Source organism: Mycetomoellerius zeteki, unplaced genomic scaffold (genome assembly GCF_001594055.1).
Source record: "Mycetomoellerius zeteki isolate Tzet28-1 unplaced genomic scaffold, Tzet1.0 scaffold172, whole genome shotgun sequence".
NCBI lineage: Eukaryota > Metazoa > Arthropoda > Insecta > Hymenoptera > Formicidae > Mycetomoellerius > Mycetomoellerius zeteki.
In genome coordinates this window covers 62476-85340 of record NW_017256675.1, presented here as the reverse complement: position 1 = coordinate 85340, position 22865 = coordinate 62476, and the positions used below count along the sequence as shown (strand labels likewise).

Below are 22865 nucleotides of genomic sequence, written 5' to 3'. Positions count from 1 at the left end.
CGTTCGACGGTAGCGTGTAATTGTTTTTCCGATCGGCGGGATAAAAAACCTTAAGCGTAGGCAGGAATTGCTACTCTCAATTTACAACGAGCCTCGTAAGTTAGTGCCATATGCATGTCGTAATCGTATAAATGAAACTGATTAGTACGAGTATTATGATATGATATCGGTCGAAGTACTTACACGAACAAGGCTACAGTATAAATATGCCGATAAAATCATTTAAGATTACACGGATAAAAAATCCTGAAAGAATGGAAGACGCACTTTTGATAAACCATCCACGGGGCGAAATTTCTAGGCGTTCGTCATAGCGACGCAACGTACGAATTATTCGTGCGAGTAAATACTTCAGTGCGATGAAGAATGATTGATCGATTGCCGGCGCGACGTTGAAGGCGCGATTGCAATTGGTGTGAATTAAGAGCCCTGGGAAAGAGATCAATGATGGAGGGAAGAGAACAGACGAGTAGAATGGAATTTGGTTTGTTTTTTTATAGGTTCTATCCTTTAAAAAAAAAGTACTTTTTTTAGTTCACACATACACGCTGCGGTGAAGAATAATGACAATACAGAAAAAATAAGTATAGAGAAAATAAAAGAATGATATACAAAAATAAATAAAATAAGCTGACAAAAGATAAGAGAGAGAAAGAGAGAGAGAGAGAGAGAGAGAGAGGAGAGAGAGAAGAGAAAAAGAATAAAAGAGAGGGAGTATATGTGTATGACGTGTGTACGGGCCACGTCGCGTCGCGTCGCGTCGCTCCGTTTCTGTCGCGCGAACGAGAGGCGCGAAGTCACGATTTGTCACGAAGACGGTCTGTGTCTCCTATGTGTGTGCAGTGTGCAGTGTGCACTGTGCAGTCAGTCTAGTCAGTGCAGTGCCCGATACGGTGTGACGCGTGCTGTACGTTTTCCGATGCGGCGAGCAAGATTAAGATCGAGTAAACGCAACGCGGTGGGGTTTCCGTTTACGCAGTAGTCCGCTCGTAGAGTCAAGCGGCATAAAGTGCCTTTTCTGTTATTAGGATCTTCGCTAAAATGGTGAGTCTGAAATCCTCGTGTCCACGATGCTAGAATGGTAGAAATCGTTTCGAGATCCCCGAGACTGGGAGTGAATTGACAATCTCTCATAGGTCAAATGACCCAATTGCTCAAAATGTTTAAATGTGATTTGTTAATTTTTCTCCGTCCAAGATCTCGGCAGAAAGCTTAATAGCGTTATATTTTCCTTCTTTTTTTCTCACTTTACCCTCTATATAATTTGTTGAAAAAAATTCGTGAACCGCGTTCTGTATGAAAATACAGTGGCGTTTACACAAACACAGTGTGATTATCATATTTCAGTTTCAGAGAGACGGAGTGAGACTCAGACAGCACACGTCGAAGAGAACGTTGACTGAGTTACCTTACGAGAACAGGATTGCTTCGAGGAAGCAAGATATACTGCCAAATGATACCCAGCATCTCCTCTTTGTTCTTACGTACTTTCTCTTCATGTCCTTCATTATAATCGTTTTAGAGAGGAATTTGCCCGATCCGATTACCATTGACACGGAAGGACTACATCCTGGAAAATTCGTCGCCGAGCGAGCTCGTAATCATATCGTGAACCTTACGTCGATTGGGCCCCGTATCGCCGGCAGTTACGAGAACGAAGTCCTAGCTGCAAAATTTCTAACGACAACGATCAATAATGTGATGAGAACGGCGCACGAGAATCACAGGATCCTCCTTAACATTACAAAGCACAGCAGCGCGTTTCCACTTAAGTTTCTCGATGGCATGACTAATGTCTACAGAAATGTACAAAACGTTATCGTCAAAGTCGGACCTCACAGACCTACAATGCATAGCTTACTGCTTAATTGTCATTTTGATACGTTTTTAGAAAGCCCAGGTAACAAGCGTCTGCTTGCACAATAGGCGACGTGTATTATTTGCATGAGTAATTGTTATTTATCTCAAAAATAGGTGGTTCTGACGATGCCGCTGGTTGTGCTGTAATGCTAGAAACTTTACGAATAATAACTCAAAGCCCGAGAATATTGAAGCACAGCGTTATATTTTTATTCAACGGAGCAGAGGAAAATTTATTGCAGGTATATTAATTTGATATCTAATCTTGATGAATTCTGATTTATTGATCAGTTCTATAGCCATGATAATATATTCTGCACACGATGTATTTGTAGGCATCTCACGGCTTTATAACGCAGCACCCTTGGGCAAAGGATGTACGAACATTCATAAATTTGGAGGCATGTGGCGCTGGTGGTCGCGAATTATTGTTTCAAGCTGGACCTTACAATCCTTGGATTCTTGAGGTACATTATCTCATTATTGTTTCCTCTCCTATTTGTTACCATTAAACTTAATTTTTTTTATTATGGCACGTTTGTCAGGTTTATGCCAAATCCGTACCATATCCTTATGCATCGTCGTTAGCTCAGGAAATATTTGAGAGTGGTATAGTACCTGGTGATACAGACTTTCGGATATTTAGAGACTTTGGAAAAGTTTCTGGTAAAAAAGATTCGATTATAATACGACTAATAATTTATTGCTAGAGAAAATCTTTACTAATATATTTAAAATTTCATACAGGACTGGACTTTGCATGGTCAAAAAATGGCTATGTATACCACTCTAGATTTGATAACGTTGATCAAATACCGCTGGGAGCCTTACAAAGAACCGGCGATAATATTCTCGCATTGACGCAAGGAATAATATTCGGAGATTATTTATCAGACGTGGATGTGCAAGAGTCACGGGGTAATCTCGTGTTCTTCGACTTCTTGGGCGCATTTGTTATTAGATGGCCACAGTACATTGCCAGTACAGTTAATATCGCCAGTATGATTATAGCTGGATACTCTATCCATTTGAATATGCAGAGTGCACGTAGAAGTAAGAATATATAATTATTATTTAGATCCGGCTGCGCCAGTAGACCTCAAATCGGTTCTCGTTTTCTCGAACAAATCTGAGTAATACAATCGAATTCTGCGTTATCGGATACAGATATTAAGAAATGGATGTACATGAGATATGTGCTGATGTGCGTTGGAGTGATTATGGCTTCGTGGTTGGCATCTATGTTTTCTTGTACATTAATCGGCCTGATCCTGACCAAACTGGGAAAAGTGATGAGTTGGTACGCAAGACCTGCGTGGCTGTTTTTCTTGTATGTTTGTCCAACTGTTTTTGTATCGATGATCATATTCCTGCAGATCGGATCGAGGCAGAAAAAAGTAAGTAATAGAAATAAGTTTTTGCTGCAATCTCGATTCTTGAGTAATTACGTGTTTGGGTTGAATGTCAAATCGTCAAATGTCATCGATAAAAATAAATTGAAAATTTGCTTGAAAGTTTATTGTAGCAAACATACAAATAATACTAATCCATGATTGTAGGAAGTTGGTTCTGCATGGATTTTGTATCATATGTACTACGACGCGTATTCTCTGATTTGGATGTTGATTCTTTTCATATGCGTTTTATTTGGAATACGATCGGGCTTCATACCGCTCCACTGGGTTTTATTCCCATCACTTGGAAATATTGCGCGACACAATTTCTTCAGCAAATGGAGAGGTGAGGACATTCGGAACTCATTTCTATAAATTTTTTTTTATAGACTAACATGTTTTTATATACTAACCTTCTATGTCAATTATTTTAAAAATATTCTAATATTTGATTGAATGTACTTTTATGAATTTTGTAGACTGGAAATGGCTTTGTTACCAATTGGGGTCGTTAAGTTTATCTTATATACAGTCGTTTTATTTAGCGCTCGGTGCTCTTTATCTCTTCATCCCAATAATGGGACGATCCGGTGGCAGTATTAATTCTGAAGTTGTAATAGCTAACATGCTATCGATATTATTCTGCCAACTATTATGCTTCACGGTAAAATATTAATAGCTTTAATTTTATTTGCACGACATAATTTTATATCTTTAATTTGTACAATTGTCTCTTCTATCTGTTGTAAATTATAACTCACAATATTTTCAGTTGCCAATAGTGCTTCTAATAAAGAATGCAGAACGAATTATAAGTGTGATTGTTGGAATTTTCTTAATTGCTATTGCTGTGTTAATTCTAACACCACTTGGATTCCCTTACAGTGGTGATCCGTTGTCGCTTGCTCCACAACGATTTATGATCGCGGTATAGTTATCTTGACATTTCTGAAAATTCTTGTTTGATAGAAGGTAGTATAGGTATGCATATATTATTCATTGTGTCTTTGATTTACAGCATAGTCAACGCCAGTATTACAATGTAGATGGTAGTGATAGGTATTTTGGTACAGGATACTGGTTAGTGGATTTAGATATGAATAGTCCTCACAGTATAGAATCGATAGTACCTGAAATAGCTGCTGCAACGCCAACAGTCAAGGATTGCGAGAAGGAATTGTACTGCGGTTTTCCATATTTAATGCCGGTCACAACTTTCTTGTGGTATATATCGGAATCAGTAGTACATTATTTGAATATAAAACTTGACATGAATTGAGAGGTCTCATTTTATAGGAAAACTACCTGGATACCGGGACCCGCTCCGCTCATAAATATTCCTACAAATCTCGAGGTAATTTCGAAGACTACGAAACAGCATGTTGTTAATTTTACCTTTAACGTTACAGGTAAGATATTCAAAAGTTTAATTTAAATTTCACATGTGTGTCTCTTGATAAAATAAAATCAAATATCTTCTAAATTGTTTAGGTCCCGACCACATAGGTATAATTTTGTCTCCATACAAAAGTGTTCATCTAGAAAAATGGTCGATACTTGACGGGAAACCATTGCAAGGTCCAAAGTGGAACAACAGAGAGACTTACTTTATTTATTACGCATGTGCCTCAGACTGCGTGCCATTTACATTTTCTATTGAACTGAATGTAAGTTTGCAAGACAATTATGTGCTTTCCTTTGTTATACCGCGTTATGTCCGTATCAGATTACAGATTAAAATTGAGATTGATAATGAGATTAAATTTGATCAATCATCATGCAAAGTTTATTAAACTTGATATCATTTTTGTTTTTTTCTAATTGATTAATTTCAATCTCAATCATTAATCAAATACGGGTTTTATTCTCGCGAAAAATTACAGAATTTTGTGTTCAGGTATCTACAGAACAGAAAGGACCGTGCTTATCCATCGCATTAGCTGGACACTTCTTACACGGCGAACACCAAAAATCCTTGAGATTTAAGAAATTTCTGGCACAGTTCCCGTCGTGGACTGTCATCGCTCCCTGGACGGCGTCGTATAAGTCATGGGAATTGTAAGATAAAAACAACTGCAGGACAATTGATGCGGTAAACATGGCTAAAACAAAGCAATATTGTCCTATGGCGAATCGTCTCTCGCGAATTAACGAAGTAGTAAAATAATAAAAAATGGTACTATGCTTTTGGCATACGATGAGATATGAAATCTAGTGCCATGTAATATCGTTTAATGCCATGGCGATGTAATATCATTTTAAAATACTTAGATTTAGTCTTCAAATACTTCCTAAGATATTACGACTTGAATATCAACAAATGTTAAATGCGATAGAGAATGGAACGGATAAAAACGTTATCATTCTGAGTTTATATATGAATTTTTTACTTGCATATATTATCATTAATAGAGACGATTTCGAACTAGCCTAAGACGTTGATTCAGATTTAAATCCTAAAGAGATCATATATATATATATATATACATACATATATATATATATTAAAATATATTGTCTGAGCGTTTTCGAAGGTGATAACTACGATTATTTTTCGTAGAAGCGTACGATAATATTGCATATCATAAGCTTTAGACTGATTCCATGCGTTATCTTTCGATTTTATAATTTTCATGAAAAAAACAAATATCGTCCGATAAAGGAGAAAAAGTAAAATTTAAAAACTCGAATTTTATTATAATATATAGAAACTCTGTGATTGCATAACGTACGCTCTCTTAGTACGCTTCAAATTTACTGATCAAAATATCAGTACTAGTTCAAATTACCATCTCATGCGAGATAACTAGATCAATAATTAGCGCGCACATATTGGACACTTTATAAAAATTACGCAAGTGCTGTCTAAGACGTTTGTAGACTATAATACGTGCTTTAATACTTTAGAGCTTGCATAAATGCAAGAATTGACGGTTTGATCGCCCATCTACTGTTTGATATAAAATACAGATTCGATGCTATCAATCCACGCCAAAATCTCTCCATAGGCAGTGTTTCGATATATACTACCAGTACTGAAAATCTATAGTGCGCGTTACATATTCTATAGTTATATATACTATAGTTAGTTTTTCAGTACTGGTAGTGTATATCAAAACACGGCCATAATAATAGACAGTCTAAGTAACACGTGCATGGTATATAATAGTACTTTATATTTACGTCGTAATAGTTTAAATATCACGATGAATAAAAGTTGCTCGAGGTACAAGATACGATTAAATATGCGTTTTAAAGAAATTTTATATTTCGGGTAATACAATAGAATAAATTTTAAATATATATACGCAGATACATACGCACACATGTATGCAGAATATGCCTAATATGTTACATTCTATTCTTTAGTTTGAATATTTCATTACACCTTGCATGCCAATGAATTTGAAGAGTCTCGATGAATATTAGCATTTTGAAGGAGAGCTCACTATTTGTATTCTTGCACAATCTATGAACCATTCCTCTTTTTTTCTAGTTTTAAGGAAAAAATTATCCATATTTTTAATAGTATATCAAACAAGTTCAGACTTGATATAGATATTCCTGATACGAATTAATAATTTTTAGTAGCTTAGGCACTATTTTTTTTACTATCTTTTTACTGTAGTAAAGGTATCAAGCTTGTCTTTAATTAACTTATCTTTTCCATTTCTCTACATGTTTTTTCTTGATGAAAATGTTTCTTTTCTTACGCCCACATTAAAAATATTTTTGATAATTACATATTTGCTGAAGCATACGAAATATTTATTTCGCAATAAGGCACTAACAATATTTTGAATAAAAACATCTATCACACATTAAAAATAATTATTATTCTAATTTTTCTAACGTGATTTTGAAAGATAGTCTTCTCCATCTCTTTCAAAATATTCGCAATTAACATCAACTTTTCTCAACGTATAACCGAGCACCTTTGTCATTTAGTGGACACAAAAGTTTTATCTTGAACTAAATACATAACAGATCACATAGTATCTATTTAACAATTTAAAATAATAGAAAATACCGCTTACGTGTAATGAAATTTTTTTCTACATATCGTCGAGTTTAGTAAACGCCTACTTCACGTAACTTACCGAATTGTTCACTTTACTAATGCTTGACAAAATAGTGTACGAGTATAGCTAAATTCCGTGACTTCACTGAAATCTTTCTCGGGTAGGAAATTGTATAAAATATTAGTATTAAATAATATAATGTTATAAAAAAAATTAATCATAAAAAAATAATAGTTTTATATGTATAATATAGTGAAAAGAGGCAGTAGCAAAATATACAATTTTAACGAAGAATTAAACATTTTTAATATAAAGCGTATTGAAAAACGTTTATGTAATATATATTTTTGTATGCGATTCAAGTTGTTCCTTTTGTTACGTTTTTATGTTTATATTTATAATATCTAATGAATTATATCTGTACTAGACTGTGACTGTTTTATCTAATTGTTCCTTAATTTGTTCGTTAATTAGCTTGCAGCACAAAGCAAACGTTAGCCAATAATAACATTAATCTCAATTGCACAAATCTATTAATTACGATCACAATTCTATTAATAATACTTAATTCTTATACACAAAGTTATAATTAAGCGATTTTGACAATTTTTAGCATCTCATGTCATTTATTATGGCCTAAGAATAACCAAATCACTAAGTCATTTTGTTTTTTTAATTTCCACGTTATTATATCTTATCTTTACGAAGATAGTTTTATGTGTTCCGTAATTTCTTAGGCAATCGCTTGGGTATCCACTCAAAGCGGTATTACTATAACGCGAGAAATGTAGAGCGCTTGTTAACAGGGTCTTTATTTTGTTATTAGGAGTAAAACGAAGTCTTTGCCTCAATCTTTGCTATTACGATGAAAACGAGAATTCTAAATTAACAAGTGCAATCGTTTCTTAAATGTGGAAAGGCGTATCTTTGTACGTCATCACATCCTGAATCATACAGAGTATCTGTACTTTGATAACTTCGTTTTACGCCAAGTACCGGCCAAAGGAAAAGGATCCATCCATTGCGTGACAAGTGTACAATTGTAGTTGCCTAATAATTCGTTTCCGTTATTCTGCGTGTAGGGCGACACTTTAGTGAATAAAATACTACGAATGATTCGCGGAATTCTATTCGCGGAATTTAACATTCGATAAGCGGAGCATATTGATACAATAATATACATTATTCTTTGCCCCTCTGCTAATTTATTTATACATAGGCGTATGTTCCTGCTTGCATTATATTCAATTATCGATATATATTGCGACATTGTTACTTGGCAGTTGTTGTTACATGATTAAGAAATTATATGAGAGAGGAAATAAAAAATTAACATATATATTATGCTAGCTATTTCCTTCATTTTCCTTGATCATATTTTTTTATCAGATTTTCCGTAGCACAGTAGCAATAAAGTTAGGTAAATCCGGTTAATACGTCACTAAGTATTAATAAATTAACTTTTATTAAAAGTATTTATACGAGTTGAAACTGTTCATACTGACGCATTAATAATTGTTTCTTCTTCAATTTTATTACACAAACAATCTTACCGATGTTTATTATATTTTTTTCTTCTCTCGATTTTGTTACACAAACAAGTCTCATCGATGTTTGTTACTGTTACGCGACTTATTGCGTTTAATCAATACAGGATTGTCTTTGTTATCCAACAGATCTTTTGTTCACCGAATCAATTTCCTGTTTCCTGAACAACACTCTTCTACCTTTGTTACGTTATTTAAGTTTCATTCGCGTAACGTAGATCACATAGACAATTATAATGCTTATACAGAACGTGACATGTTATTACTTTTCCAGTAACCGAAAAGAAAGAATCGAATATGATTTGAGTATGAATAATTGACATTAATTAATACATACATGATGTTAATTAATGAATATTATTAATGATTAATACATATATTATGATTAATGTAATGTCAGTAATATTTAATTTATAAATATTTAATTGCTACTCATTTTATAAATATTACATTTAATGAATGAATTATTAATCTTTTTTAAACGTGTTAATATATGTATTTAAACGCCAATATTTAATTGTTCTCACATATCCGGTCTAATAAGATTCTTATTATCAAATTTAATAATTTTAATATATTAAATGCATAGGTATAATATTATATACATTAAATGTGCATATTTAATTATACATATATTTAATATAATCATAGAGATACATTTAAAATATCCTATCGAAGAATTGTAAAACAAGAATTTATTTGTCGGGAGTATATATCTGTGGGGGTTTTTCGGCATTCTCTAGATAGAGAAAGATCGGAGATAGATGGACGAAAGCCCGGTTCTCTTGCGTTTCGTAAGAAATGTGTCAATATTGACGCATCGGCATCCTGTAAGGCGAGAACGATTTCCTAGTTAAAACGATTCCCGGCCGTCATGCCATCGCACTGATCTCTGTGTCGTGATTGGGATACGATTGTGATTGCGTGCTGTGATTGCGCCCTGTGCATTTTCACAAAAATGGATTTCACGTGGATCACTATCGATCACGTTAGAAAAATATTATTAGAAGAGTATTATATTCGTAACAAGGAAGAACTTTCTGACACCTTAACTCAGAGAAATTGTGCGCAATTGAGTGATTATCTAGAAAACCGAGCCTCTCTCAAATCTTTGAGTGAGTAAAATATTCTCTCTGCATGAGATCTTCATCTCTCTCTCTCTCTCTCTCTCTCTCTCTCTCTCTCTCTCTCATCATCTTTTTTTTCTTAACTGTATGTATTCTCTTTCTTTCTCTCTTAACTGTATATGTTATGCTTGGCGTTTGAGGAGACATAGGGCGGTATTCATAGTCGGTATTCATAGTCAAATCTTATATTCAAAACCGTCTTAAGTACAGTCTTAAGAAGTCACGAACTAATCAGAGGGCCACATTAGCGTCTTAGGCCGGTATTCATAGTCGGTTCTTACTTTAAGACCATCTTAAGTAATGTCTAAGTCGCTAATGCTCTCTGATTGGTTTATGACATCTTAAGACTGTACTTAAGATGATCTTGAATATAAGATCTGACTATAAATATCGGCCTTAAGACATTATTTAAGACGGTCTTGAAATAACGAACCGCCCATAAGCTACGTTTACACCGTTTAGGCTGCGGCCTATACAATAGATGTCCTAATTATTTATCTTGTACGTTAAAGAAAGACATCTATTGTATAGATCGCGGACTAAGCGCACGGTGTAAACGTAGCCATAGTCTCCTAATGCCTAATAAATAATGATTCTATTCTATTCTCTCACTCTCTTCTTTTTCTTTTTTGTTCTGCTCGCGTAATTTAATTATAAATTCTAATATATTTTTATCATATATATTTCTTTTATTTCTTTTTTTAACTCATTGTAAAACTATTGATCTAGCTATACCCAATGTAACAACATTTATATATGATTGAGTTTTGTATAACGCTTGAGAGAACATTTTCCTAGAGCGCGTAATAAATTAAACTATCTATATATCTATTTATATCTATCTCTCTTTCAAAGAGTAATCGGGATGTATTCAAACTCAAAATGCATTTAAGTGTAATGTGGCATCCACTTGGATCCATTCTTGTCCACTGTTTTGAGTTTATTTCTCAGTCCGGCCGTTTTCAATCGACATTCAACGCATTCCTATGGACAAGTCAGACCTCGGAAGTCGAGTACCGGGCCTTCATACGGATTTATAAACATGCCGACAGTGTTATTGCGGTATCATGGGACGTTTGATTTCCTCACGTATGCTCGATCGCGATAAGGCGCGCGGCTTCGGGCGTGGTATCGGCGTGATAAAGGAGACTTTTTAAAATAACGAGTCCCTCGCGTGAATAAAAAAAAGAAAAACCCTATCGACAATGAAACGTAAAAAGAAATTTGTCTTGATACGCACGTGCGAGCTGTTTTTCAATCCTTTGCGATTGACAATGAGTTTTACTTAATTATAATACCACAGTCGTGATCGGAATAGACTTGAGTCGGGAATTTCAAAGACCACTTTTGACCTCGACGGTCGACGATGGAATAGTTCTCGCGGAGGCGACAAGCTGTCGCGAGGCCTGTTTTGAATGTTCCGACAAAACGATAAAAATGTTATATAAGCGCACTCGTGTCCGGTGCTTCGCAATCGGCGTCAGCTTATCGCGACTGATCGCACACTAGATTCACGTGCGCGAATTAAACGCGAGGTGTCAATTAGAATCGCTGTGCACTCGGGATATGGTGCTCGATGAATATCAAGCCGCTAATTAAAAAAGAGCGATCGAAATTGACCGATAATTATTTCGTTAATTTAAACGTTTTATTAAACGAGGTGTCACTTCAACACTTCTAAAGATACATAAAATGATTCGCGCAAATCACAGAGTGACTTTGTGAATGTTTCGTGACGTTCTCTTCGATTGTTGTGCGTATCTCATCTGATGATCCGATCCTGTCGATGAAGATACGATGTTCTTCCCTCGGACACCATTTAATTTGGATCTACATTTGTCGTAACATAAATAGAGTAAGATTTCTGGGTTCTGTTCATACACTCAGAGAAAAAAGTCGTATCAGTAACTATAAATTTGTAGTGAAATAGCGCCTCACAACTATATACATATTATTAAATTCTAATAAGAATACTAGATTAAGTGAACTAAGAAAATATAGTACATTAACTATATAATCAATTTATAAATGGTTAATATTACTATATTTTCTTAGTTCACTTAATTTACTTATTGTTGTTATTAAAGCTTTATAATACATAGTTACAAATTTGTGTATGCATTTCTTATTTATTTTTGTCTTCCAAGTTTGAAACCAACGCTGCGCCTTTTATCGTAAGTTGAGTGGTTTCCTTCTTAGGAGAAACTAAACTCCGCTACGTCCCTCTGGTGACAAAGCCGCGTACTACTCGTACTGAGCGACACTTTAAAAATTTTTGTCTAAACTAAAAAAATGTAATTGTTATATCTATTTGCATGAAGTCCAAGTAACTACTCAATGTAGTTGAGTCACTATTTCACTACCAATTAATAGTGTATACAATTTGTTACCGTGACTATATTTTTGTGACATTCAGCACTACTTTAGTTTCTATTACTTTGTAAAACTTACAAGTATCAATTGCAAAAGTTGCCAAATTTATAGTTGCTAGAACTATTTCGTTTTCTCTCAGTGTAAGTACATCGTAGATCCTAAAAGAAACATGGATGTGTAGAAATAATATTCAGTATACCTTGGCGAAAATAAAAACCCGAGTGTGTAAGGGGCATCACATACAAAATAACCTAAGTTGTATAACCACAGCATAAAGCCGCTGGACTAATGAATATCTTATGTAAATCAATATGATGTCTTTATGTCTGATATTCATTGGTCTAGTAGCCAGCTTACAAGCTATAATAGTTATGTAGTTTATGTCATTTTGTGTGTGATGACACTAATTGTAAGTCGAATGTAAGGACAAGAGCTTCTAATTGCATCACGCATAAAGTATAAAGAAATTAACCAATCAGAATCTTTTATTTTATGAAAAAGCAGGAAATTAAGGATTTTGAATTGATTTTCTTATGCATTATGCGTTATGCAAGTGTCTGTGCTCCCATTTGAGATAATGAAATATAAAAAAGATGTTTAAGTTTCTTAATATATTCGCTTCCTATAAAAGTTTCATTTACGTTTCTGTTACTCTCCACTTACATTCGATTTATTCTCCGATTTTTACTTTCGCTAGGACAGAAGTCATAATGATATCATAAGGATGTCATTATATGACCTTATTTCACTTACAAGTTTACTTATAAGTGATAAATAAAGTCATGATAATGGTCTATGATATCATTATGACCCAGTGAACACAAAGTTACATGTAACTTACCTGTTAGTTGTAATTTCCTACTCTCAACAATATAACTGTAACATAACACACGTGTTATATTACAGTTATATTGTTGAGTAGGAAATTACAACTAACAGTTAAATTACATGTAACTTGTGTTCACTGGGGACTCTGTGTTCAGTGTAAGAACGAAAACATCATGAAGATATCAAAATAGTGTCAAAATGTTCCAAAGTTATTACTAACTCTCGATTACAATAATGGTCATTTGGATCCGAAGTGGAAATTTTAGACGATTGTACAATTTGTACGATTGGTATTAAGGTTCTAAATTGTAGATAAAAAACGTTGAACTATCCTCTATGAATTATCGCCATAAAGTGGATGTTCATTTGCATCGCTATAAGGTAATGATTCATACGTATACTTCATATTAAACATAACGTTCAGATTTCCACTTGAGTGCTCTGTAGACATCATTTTATCCTTGTTTAACATTCGGTCAATAACAAGGATAAAATAATATCTGGGGTATCTTCGAGTAGAACATAGCATTAGGTATAGTCTTCATAGCTCCAATAAAGGATTAAAAGTTACTCTCGATCAGTCACGATTCATTTTAACGTCATTTCGACGTTATTATGACCTGTTGCTCTGCTTGGATAAAAGCAAAACCGATCGAACTGGTGTGGAAGTTTTTCCATCAGCGTTTCGCTAATTAGAAACACCGCGCAATTATGAGTGCCCTGTAAAACGACTTGTTGACTGCAGGTGTGCCGTGTTATCACTTAAGTCTCAACTGAAGTTAATTACCGCCCCTCTTAATTATTAGCGCGCTAATAACGGCCGACCGGGACGCACCTTTCCATTCGAGCAACAATTGACGTCAATCACGGGGAAAATCGGGACGCCTCTATATTTCGCGATGTCCCCGTTCTCAATCCTACGTTCCGATCGTCGCGAAAAACCTCCCTTTGTTATCCCACGTCTTCCTCGCTCGCATCGAATCTTCGATGCGTTCGTTGCGCCCTACAAAACTGTGGCCGCTTGTTCTGCAATTAACACGTGACTGGTTGCCTCAGTTATAGTAAATGCGTTTCACAGAGTCTACCTCATTTGCACGGCCTACTTCTACTGAGATCTTTGCCCTGTCGTTCCTTTTCGCCCGTCAATGTTGCGCATTGTTCCGGTGTGAGAAATGACGGTGAATCCGTCCTTTTTCTCTCATTCTATATTAATGTTACATCCAATTGATTGGCAGGAACAGCGTTACGTTAGACAGAGGAATCGGATTCTATATTTTGCGAAAGTCATCATAGCATTCCGGATAACCAAACCTGCCAAAAGCATGTATTACAAAGTATGTGTTGTACATTATGGGCGTTTTCTAGTAAAGGACACGGTTACCATAACGTAACACTGTGAATCATTGCATCCTTGTCATTGTTAAACAGGGATGGAATAATTTACTGTCGTACACTGTTTCATCTATATCTCTTCTCAGATAGAACACAAAAGTCATAATAATATCATTAAGAAATCATGATCTTAATTATTTGTCACTTATATATGTTCATTTGTACAAATAAAATCATAATGACGTTCTATAATATCATTATGGTAATCTTTGTGTCCCATCTAAGTTGCTGGGAAACGTCCTATGTTAGTGGAACTTCAATAATAATCGAACATAGGTATTCATAATCGGATCTTATATTCAAGACCGTCTTAAGTATAATATCTTAAGACGCTAATGCGGCCTTCTGATTGGTTCGTAACATCTGAAGACTGAACTTAAGACGGTCTTGAATATAAGAATTGACTATGAATTGACCGGCCATAGTCTGCTATTTCTCTAATATCAACAGAAATGTATCAGTAAAGCAAGTCTATAATTATAATATCATGATAACAAGATAAATGCTCCATTGCTGTATTTCTGTTGTTATATTATGGCTGGCAAGTCATAATGGCACAAAGCAAATTTCAAAAGAATACAGTAGATAAGAATTTGTTTTAAAATCATGTTTGAATTTGTTGACTATAAGTATTTTGCTATCTGGGGTATCTTTAAGAAATCTCGCTTTGAAGACTACTTAAACGCCAACTACTCCCATTTCTTATCTTTCGCGTATATACTAAACTTTTTTCCATACTCCAGAACTTCTATCATGGTTCATCTTCTGTCTTTTTCTCTCCAATGTAAAAAGAAAAAAAAAGGATAAATCGTTCAAGAAATTCAATCCCAGAATATAAAAAAAAAACAGACCATATATTTTCATGGTACTGTTCGTGCCGCTATTTGCAATGGAAGCAACCTGTTTCGATTATTTCCGTCTAATCTTTATCGTTTCCCATAGCGTGTCGTTTCTACGAGAGCGATAAAGATTTATCGAGGCAGGCAGTGCGCGCGCGGAACACCTTCTGCAGCCTAAAAATACGCCAAAAGCCATTCAAGCTCGCGCTGGCGGCGTTTTCTCGTTCATCTTGCGGGGGTCGCGCCTCGGCCGCGACCGGACTCGGGAAAATCTATCGACAAATTTTTCTAATTAAACAGCCCGGTCGGTAGGAGAGGAGTACACCCGGCATGTATTTATATCCGCGCGCGCCACGGATTGGCAGCCGAATATTCCATATACCGGATGGAGAAGGTGGAGAACGCGTAGGCGCGTTCCATCGCGGCGGTCATTCGCGTGTGCGTGTCCGCGCGTACGTGTTTCGCGTACAAATTAATTGTTCTTCCAGTGGCGCTTTTTTTCCCTCCTTTTTCTTCGTTTCCTCTCCTCTGCTATGCCGGTGAATACGGCACCAAACGACGATGATGACGATTGGTGGTGGTGGTGGTGGCGACGGCGATGGCAGCCGTCGTCATTGTTGCCGGCGATGACTTTCTCCGTGACGGAACACCGTGTCGGCTTCTCGGCGTGCCTGCTTACTAATCGCTTGCACCGAACGACGAAGTTTATACCTTGATCCGCGAGCGAAGAGTTGACTATTTCGCGAAGTATCTGCACTTGGTTTCCTCTTTTAAATGGAAGGTTGAAGGTCTATTCTTTTTAGCCAAAGTTCACTTCTTGCACAATTCGTTTTTTCTCTTTTTCTCTCCAAAGTGAAAAGAGAAAGAGGAAAGATAATCCGTGCAAGAAGTTTAGCTAAAAAGAACAGGCCTTGTGTGTTGCTAAACGTCCACCTCAAAGATATCTCGAGGCAGTTCTCGTTCCGGTGACGTGAATCCCGCGAGGTGAGTGAAACTCTTCCAGTTTCGATACTTGGCCTGCGAAAAGATGAAGTAAAGTATCAGTAATCAAAATAGATAATAAGACTCGGAAGGAAACTTATCAATCAGTATTGTGACGATTTAAGAAGAATTTTTATCAGGTTACTCAACGTCGAAATTCTTCATATACGAAACCAACCTTTGAATTCCATTGAATATCTTCCCGTGACAATATATCCGTCCTGAAAACCGAAATAAGTTTACGCGCAACAATAATAATTTAATATTCGAAATTTGTTTCAGCGTAAAGTTTTATGCGCGATTAATCGCAATAGCTGATCGTTCGAATCTTTATTGCCGTTTTTTAAGATAATCTTCGCCGACTGGAATATAAATATGAGTACACGCAGACATGATGTCTCGTCGTACGTCGATAAAGCGCGATTAAAATACGTATGTATGTATATAAAACATACAAAAAGAACAATTTTGCTATATTTAACAATTTAGCTAGATATGCATATCTGAAAATAATTTGGATCGTCAAAGTAATTATGTAAAACGCTTAAACATTGATGACAGTGTTGCAAAAACATTCTCAGTTTAAGCGTCCTATAAAATTATTTTGATAGCCATAGCAAAATTATTTTTTGAGAGCTTTATGACGTTCTTGAAACGAAATGAAAATTACAGAAGCGAATATATTTATTCAGTTTTGACTAATGAAGTTATAAATATTGTAATAAATTCGCTCAATAATTTTCATCCCGTTTCAAGAGCTCTAATAGGTTCCCTGTATTTAGCTAAACTTTTATCCGCAAAACACAAACTAACAATAACTAACACATTATATGAATATTATAAATTTTCTTCTCAACGAAGTAACTGTTATGTATATTTTGTTGAATAGGAAATTATAATATTGATATAACGTTACTATTAGTTTGTTTATGAATACAACGGAACTTTTCACTGGACATTATAATTTGACCGAATTTTCCGATAATTTATGTAAGAGTGTTTGTTGTTTTACATTGAAAATGACCCGATCGGTGTCGAAACGTTTGTATATATACGATTATTAAATATCTTACATTATAATTGGCTCGTTGCCCTTCTTTTATTTATTGATTTATTCTAATTGAACCATATTAACAATTATTCTATTAGTTTGTGTTCTGTAGTTAGATACTTCAGTAAAATCATTGTTTCCGTATATACGTGTAGCGAGCGTGCCAAACCAAAACCTTCTGCAACGCAGAGCGCCAAGTTTGTACAGCTGTTCGATAACGTCGGATACCTCCGCTACCTGAGACCTGGGCGAGCATATATATACCTGTCGGAAAAAGATGTCACGATATTTCATTTTCCACAGAAACATTTTTCTCGCGTCGCCACGCTGTCAGGTAGTCGAGCGAAAACTCATCGCGGAATCCAGTCGACTCCCGATCGATTCTAGCCGGATCTTTGCTAATCACAACAACAAAGATCGATGGGATTCAGGACCAATACTGCAATACTCAAAGAATCAACGTAAACGGAAATTTTGGATATTTAATTTACCATTACGTAAAAAATAGTTCCATGAGAGATACGTCGTATCGTATACGATGTAAATTCGTCGATTCTTAATCGCGATGCGCGAGGAATGATCAATGCGCAATGACTCGATACCGCCGCCGATGTCAGAGACGAAGAATTTTCCTATTGCTAATCGAGAAACTAAAAGAGATCCGAGAGAGAAGCTTACTTCTTACTAGGAGGAAAAGTGAAAGAAACTGGAATTTATGATGCTTCTTGGCTTCCACCAGTATTGACAATCGCGTTTTCCGATCAATCTTGAATTATAAGGTTCGTTTCTTATTGTTGCATTGTGGATTACACTAGTACTTTCCTTCTCCCTTTTGTCAAATATCAAACGTTTACACGGAAAGACCAATTTTGCTGAAGTATTTAAACATTTGGCTAGATACAGATATTTGGCTAAAAATAATTTTATTGAAGTATCAAAATAATTATATAGAATTTAAATATTGATAATGATGCTGCAAAAATTTTAACATTCTAGTAGTTAATTTAAGCATCCTATATAATTATTTTGATGGTACTCTAAACAGTCTAAACAAAAGTACTTTTCAGACTTGTACATAACTAAATTTTTAAATACTTCAGCAAAACTTCTTTCTGTATATCTATTTCACTTTAAGTACAGCATATATTAGTTCAGTTATAAACTTCTATATTCGTTTCAAGGAAATTCAGGATTTCTTTTGGTAAATAATTAACCGAAGATTGAAATCGCGTAATAAATTAACGATCCTAACGAATTTTGCGGTTTTCACGAGTCAATGCGGGCTGATTTCGATAAAGAAACGAATTCGTTGCAAGTAAGCGTGGCTTTCGCGTGCCTGAAGCGTCGAAATCCGAAACCATACCGGTTTCAATATCCCCGTTCATGATGCCACCATGGTGGAATGATAATGACAGACAGTCTAAGCGAAGATGCGAGGTAAAATAAGCCACGGACGTGAACGCTCGACTATGTACACAATAGGTATGATGTCACCGGCTGATGCTCGGTATTTGGTACACGGATTACGCGTGTTTCGCATGAGGAGAGAAATACCGAGCTGAGCCGAGCCGATTTGGCCGTCCATTTCTTCACCATATCCGGTCACCGACAGTGACACGTGACTCCTTCGGTGGCGCGCGAGTCCGTCTCGGTACCGGAAGTCACGAACAGTATTAGGATCCCGTGAACGTGAGCGGTGTTTTACGCAACGCAAGTGAGATTCTCATTCTGATGGGGTTCATTGAAAAGCGCGTTTTGGACGCACTTCCGGTTGAAGGTATCGATGATCGGCACTAAACTTATCGCCTTGGCGGAAGTTTGCATTACGCATGGATCACAAACAATCGTCCAACGTAATCTGAATGAAATATTTCTCAGAAATTACAGTTCATCGATTTTATATTGCTAAAGCAAATCTTTTCCTTTCTTTTAACAAGCCAAATCATTCGAGTTTGACGAATAAATAATTAATGTAAATTAATATTTAGTATACATGATAGTTACTTATGTCCTACGTAACTTTTCTCACAATTAGATATTAGGAGTACCAGGCCAAATAATGGTCTCTATTCTTTTCTTTTTTTAAATACACAATCTTACAAATATTTTTCTAAAAATAAAATAAAGTATATGTAAGAATCACTTAGTAATTTTTATATTCTTGTAAAAATGATGAAAATTACTTCAAACACGAATAACGAGCTATCATGTGTAGTAAAGAATCGAAAAATTGTCGTGTGTACCCAGCAAATCATAAATATAACTGCTACATGACATAGAAGTAAATTATGTATATTTGCGTACATATAGCATATTATGTAACAGTTACATCTGTGATTATTGGATATTAAGGATTAGAAGATTAATTATCTTATGTAATTTATGAGATTTACTTTAATCCTTTCGTCAACGATACGCTTATAGGATTTAAAATACTTTCAATCACGAATACATTGAGAGAAAAATGTGCTAAATTTTAATAAATAATTGTTTGAATAGTACTAATATAACATTTATTTACGGAAAATAAATATTTGTTAAATAAAATATAATAATTAATAGGTAAATCAAATTAATGGTTCTTGTGTATACCAAATAAATATATGTTTACATTTAGTAAATAATCAACTGGCACTATTCAAACAAATATTTATTAAAATTTAGTACATTTTTCTCTCAGTGTAGTCTAATTCTTTTCATCTTTCGCAGTTTCTTCGAAAAATAGGATTGATGTTACTAATTAACCAATAATTACACTAAAGATAGCGTCAAGTCGCAAGGACTTGAAAAAAATATCGTAGGTGTAGATGCACCAGAATGTAGCGAGTTTCATTAACGCCTTCTAGCCCCCGTACGAGATAACGGAAAGCGAAGATGGAGAGCGGCGAAAAAAGAAGCCGGCCCCTAAACACCTCGACTTCAGCCAATGGAGTTGGAATGGCGGAAGACTTCAAACCCCCTCCTTAAAGATCGCTCCTGGTGTCGACAGGTACACGCCACGTCCTTATGTTCATGTCTCCTTGAAGGTATCGAACGCCCACGCTACCAGTTCTTCGGTGAATCTCCGATCTCGTGCAAGGTGCAGGTGCCTTCGGTATTTGTGTGTTCGATTAGATTCCGCATGTCTTGCCGTCGTCACTATCGAATTCTTCACCGTATCTTGAATTATGAATTCATGTGTTCCGATTGGAAACGTCCCGCTGTTTACCTTCCATTCTTCAGACATTCTCTTCCCTATCTTTTTGGAATTTAAGAAAATGATAAGTGTTTAGGAAACGTAGCACAAACAATCATACCTGCCTAAAACGACATCGTGGCGCCAAATCAATCCCAATAAAGTTTAAAGGATCGACGAATGTGCCGGCAGACAAACAATTCGACCTCCGATTTTTCAGAAACTTATTATATTTTTTAATTTCATAAACTAATTGTGTTCTCCATCCATCGAGAGTTTCCTAGAAAGTCGGAGTTACGAATTCAGGAACATGGCGAACCGTATATCAATAAAAATTCGTACAAATAGCGATTAATACTGCTCGCAATTCGTAGGAAAATTCTATAATTGTAATTTTTTATTGTGAGTTTGGAATGGTACATGTGATATCGATAATCAAACTGCAGTTTTGACTGTTAATATTCTTCAGTGTACGCGCAATTATGTTTTCTCTTGATTAAATAATAAGATTGGTGAATGATTCCAATGAAGTATAAACAGTCATCATCAATCAAGTAAGTACGAACACGGATAATTAATATTATCATCATAATTAATATTATTACACTGGATAATTAATATTATCCAGAATCCTGTTCAGATTCTTATTTATTTATTCTTAAATATTAGGTCATTAAGTATGAAATAAGAAATGCCTGTTTTTCGTATTATTATTAATACGAAATGTCTACATGTTTTTAAACAAAATTTGATAATTAATCGTATCATTCAATAAAGCAAAGTTTCAGTTTTAAAAATCTGTTTTTTCAATTGAGGTATGACGATTTTAAACCGAATTATGAGCAACTAAAGTCAAAATGCTCTTTGTATTTAAAATTGCAATAACTCAGTAACAACAAATCAGGAATAATTTAAAAAAGAATTTTGTAGTGATTTTGAGCTTTTACGATAAAAAAAATAGAAAATTAAAAATAAATTTTTGAGCACGTGAGAAGTCTACAAAATGACAAAAAAATTTCCTATTTTATCCAGCTCATATATAGTTTTCTACATATAAAAATTATCAAACTCACAAAAACTCAAAAAACATAATGACCTTTCGAAGATAGACATTTTAAGCTTTAAAACTCTTTTTTGTTAAATTAAATTTCGTTCATTTTTAACGAAGTTACAGAAGATTTCTATTAATACGAAAAACAGACATTTTATATTTAATAATCTAATATAATCTTTTAAAATTAAAACAATCTTTTGAAATTTTGTAATATTATATAATGATTTTGACAGCCGCATCTTTTGCAAGCATCTTTTCTTTCATTTGGATACATTATTTTTGGATTACGTAAAAATAAAAAGCGACATATGTAAAATTATAAATGGAATTCTGCGCAATTTAACGCAAATTATAGATCGCTCAAGCCTTAATTTAATACATATTTCTTTAATTTTTCTTCTTTAACTGGACGTCTAGAAGGCAAGATGTCGGCATAGCTGATGTTGTTTGAAATTCGGCTGTGTCACATCCAGCCAACCAAACGGCCAGACGACAACGCGTAACGTTTTATCTTTTGTACTTTATTTCTATTTTCGGACTATCTATAATGCTTTTTGCCAGAATAGATTCTCTTGAAGAAAATTGTGCTTTTAATTGCGGTTATTCTTTTTTCTTGAAGGAGGAGAACGAGATAAGAGTCTGTTCTTTATAACTCATATTATATCTCCTGTGCAATTGAAAGGAAATAAATGTGTAACATACGACATCGGGATAAGAAAAGGAAAAGGAAAAAAATATGAAAATTCAGTTCTAACAAGAAGAGGATAAGAAGTGGATTCGTCACAAATATTGATTTCCTTTAGTATAAATCTACATTGAAAATAAGTTGTGTCGCGTCCAAGAGTTTTGTTGATTGAATCTTGTAAGTAGTATCCTTTAATATTGTAGGGGAGGTCGGGGTATTATTGGACACGGGGTATTGTTGGACAGCGCGATATTTTTCCCGTTTGTAACGCTTGGGGTCTCCACCAACTAGCATCGACTCGTCTCATCATAATCTCATTTTCTATTGAGCACTTGACTTGTTTTGACGCATTGTTACCTCGCTATCATAGCAAACAGAATTTTGATGTTTGTAAAGTGTTTTTTTCACTTAGTGTTTTGTTCATTTTGACAACATTTTTCGACGAACCAAGTCAGGTAAATATATTTATAATATTCTTTGAACTTTAAGCTTTCGACGCATATAAGAGTTTTGTATGAAATTTGCATTGTGTTACTT

The 22865-nt window shown here is 34.9% G+C and overlaps 1 protein-coding gene across 1 annotated transcript; it reads left to right on the top strand.

Annotated features, from left to right (window-relative positions):
• Positions 1-745: 745 nt before the first annotated feature.
• Positions 746-5679, top strand: LOC108721414 (endoplasmic reticulum metallopeptidase 1). Its single transcript, XM_018445957.1, has 14 exons — positions 746-1044; positions 1348-1900; positions 1975-2102; positions 2196-2327; positions 2406-2526; positions 2608-2913; positions 3028-3257; positions 3420-3600; positions 3734-3918; positions 4027-4182; positions 4273-4478; positions 4551-4663; positions 4746-4921; positions 5152-5679. The coding sequence occupies exons 1-14, from the start codon at positions 1042-1044 to the stop codon at positions 5314-5316; spliced, it is 2655 nt and encodes an 884-aa protein (XP_018301459.1). The 5' UTR covers positions 746-1041; the 3' UTR covers positions 5317-5679.
• The last annotated feature ends 17186 nt before the right edge of the window (positions 5680-22865 follow it).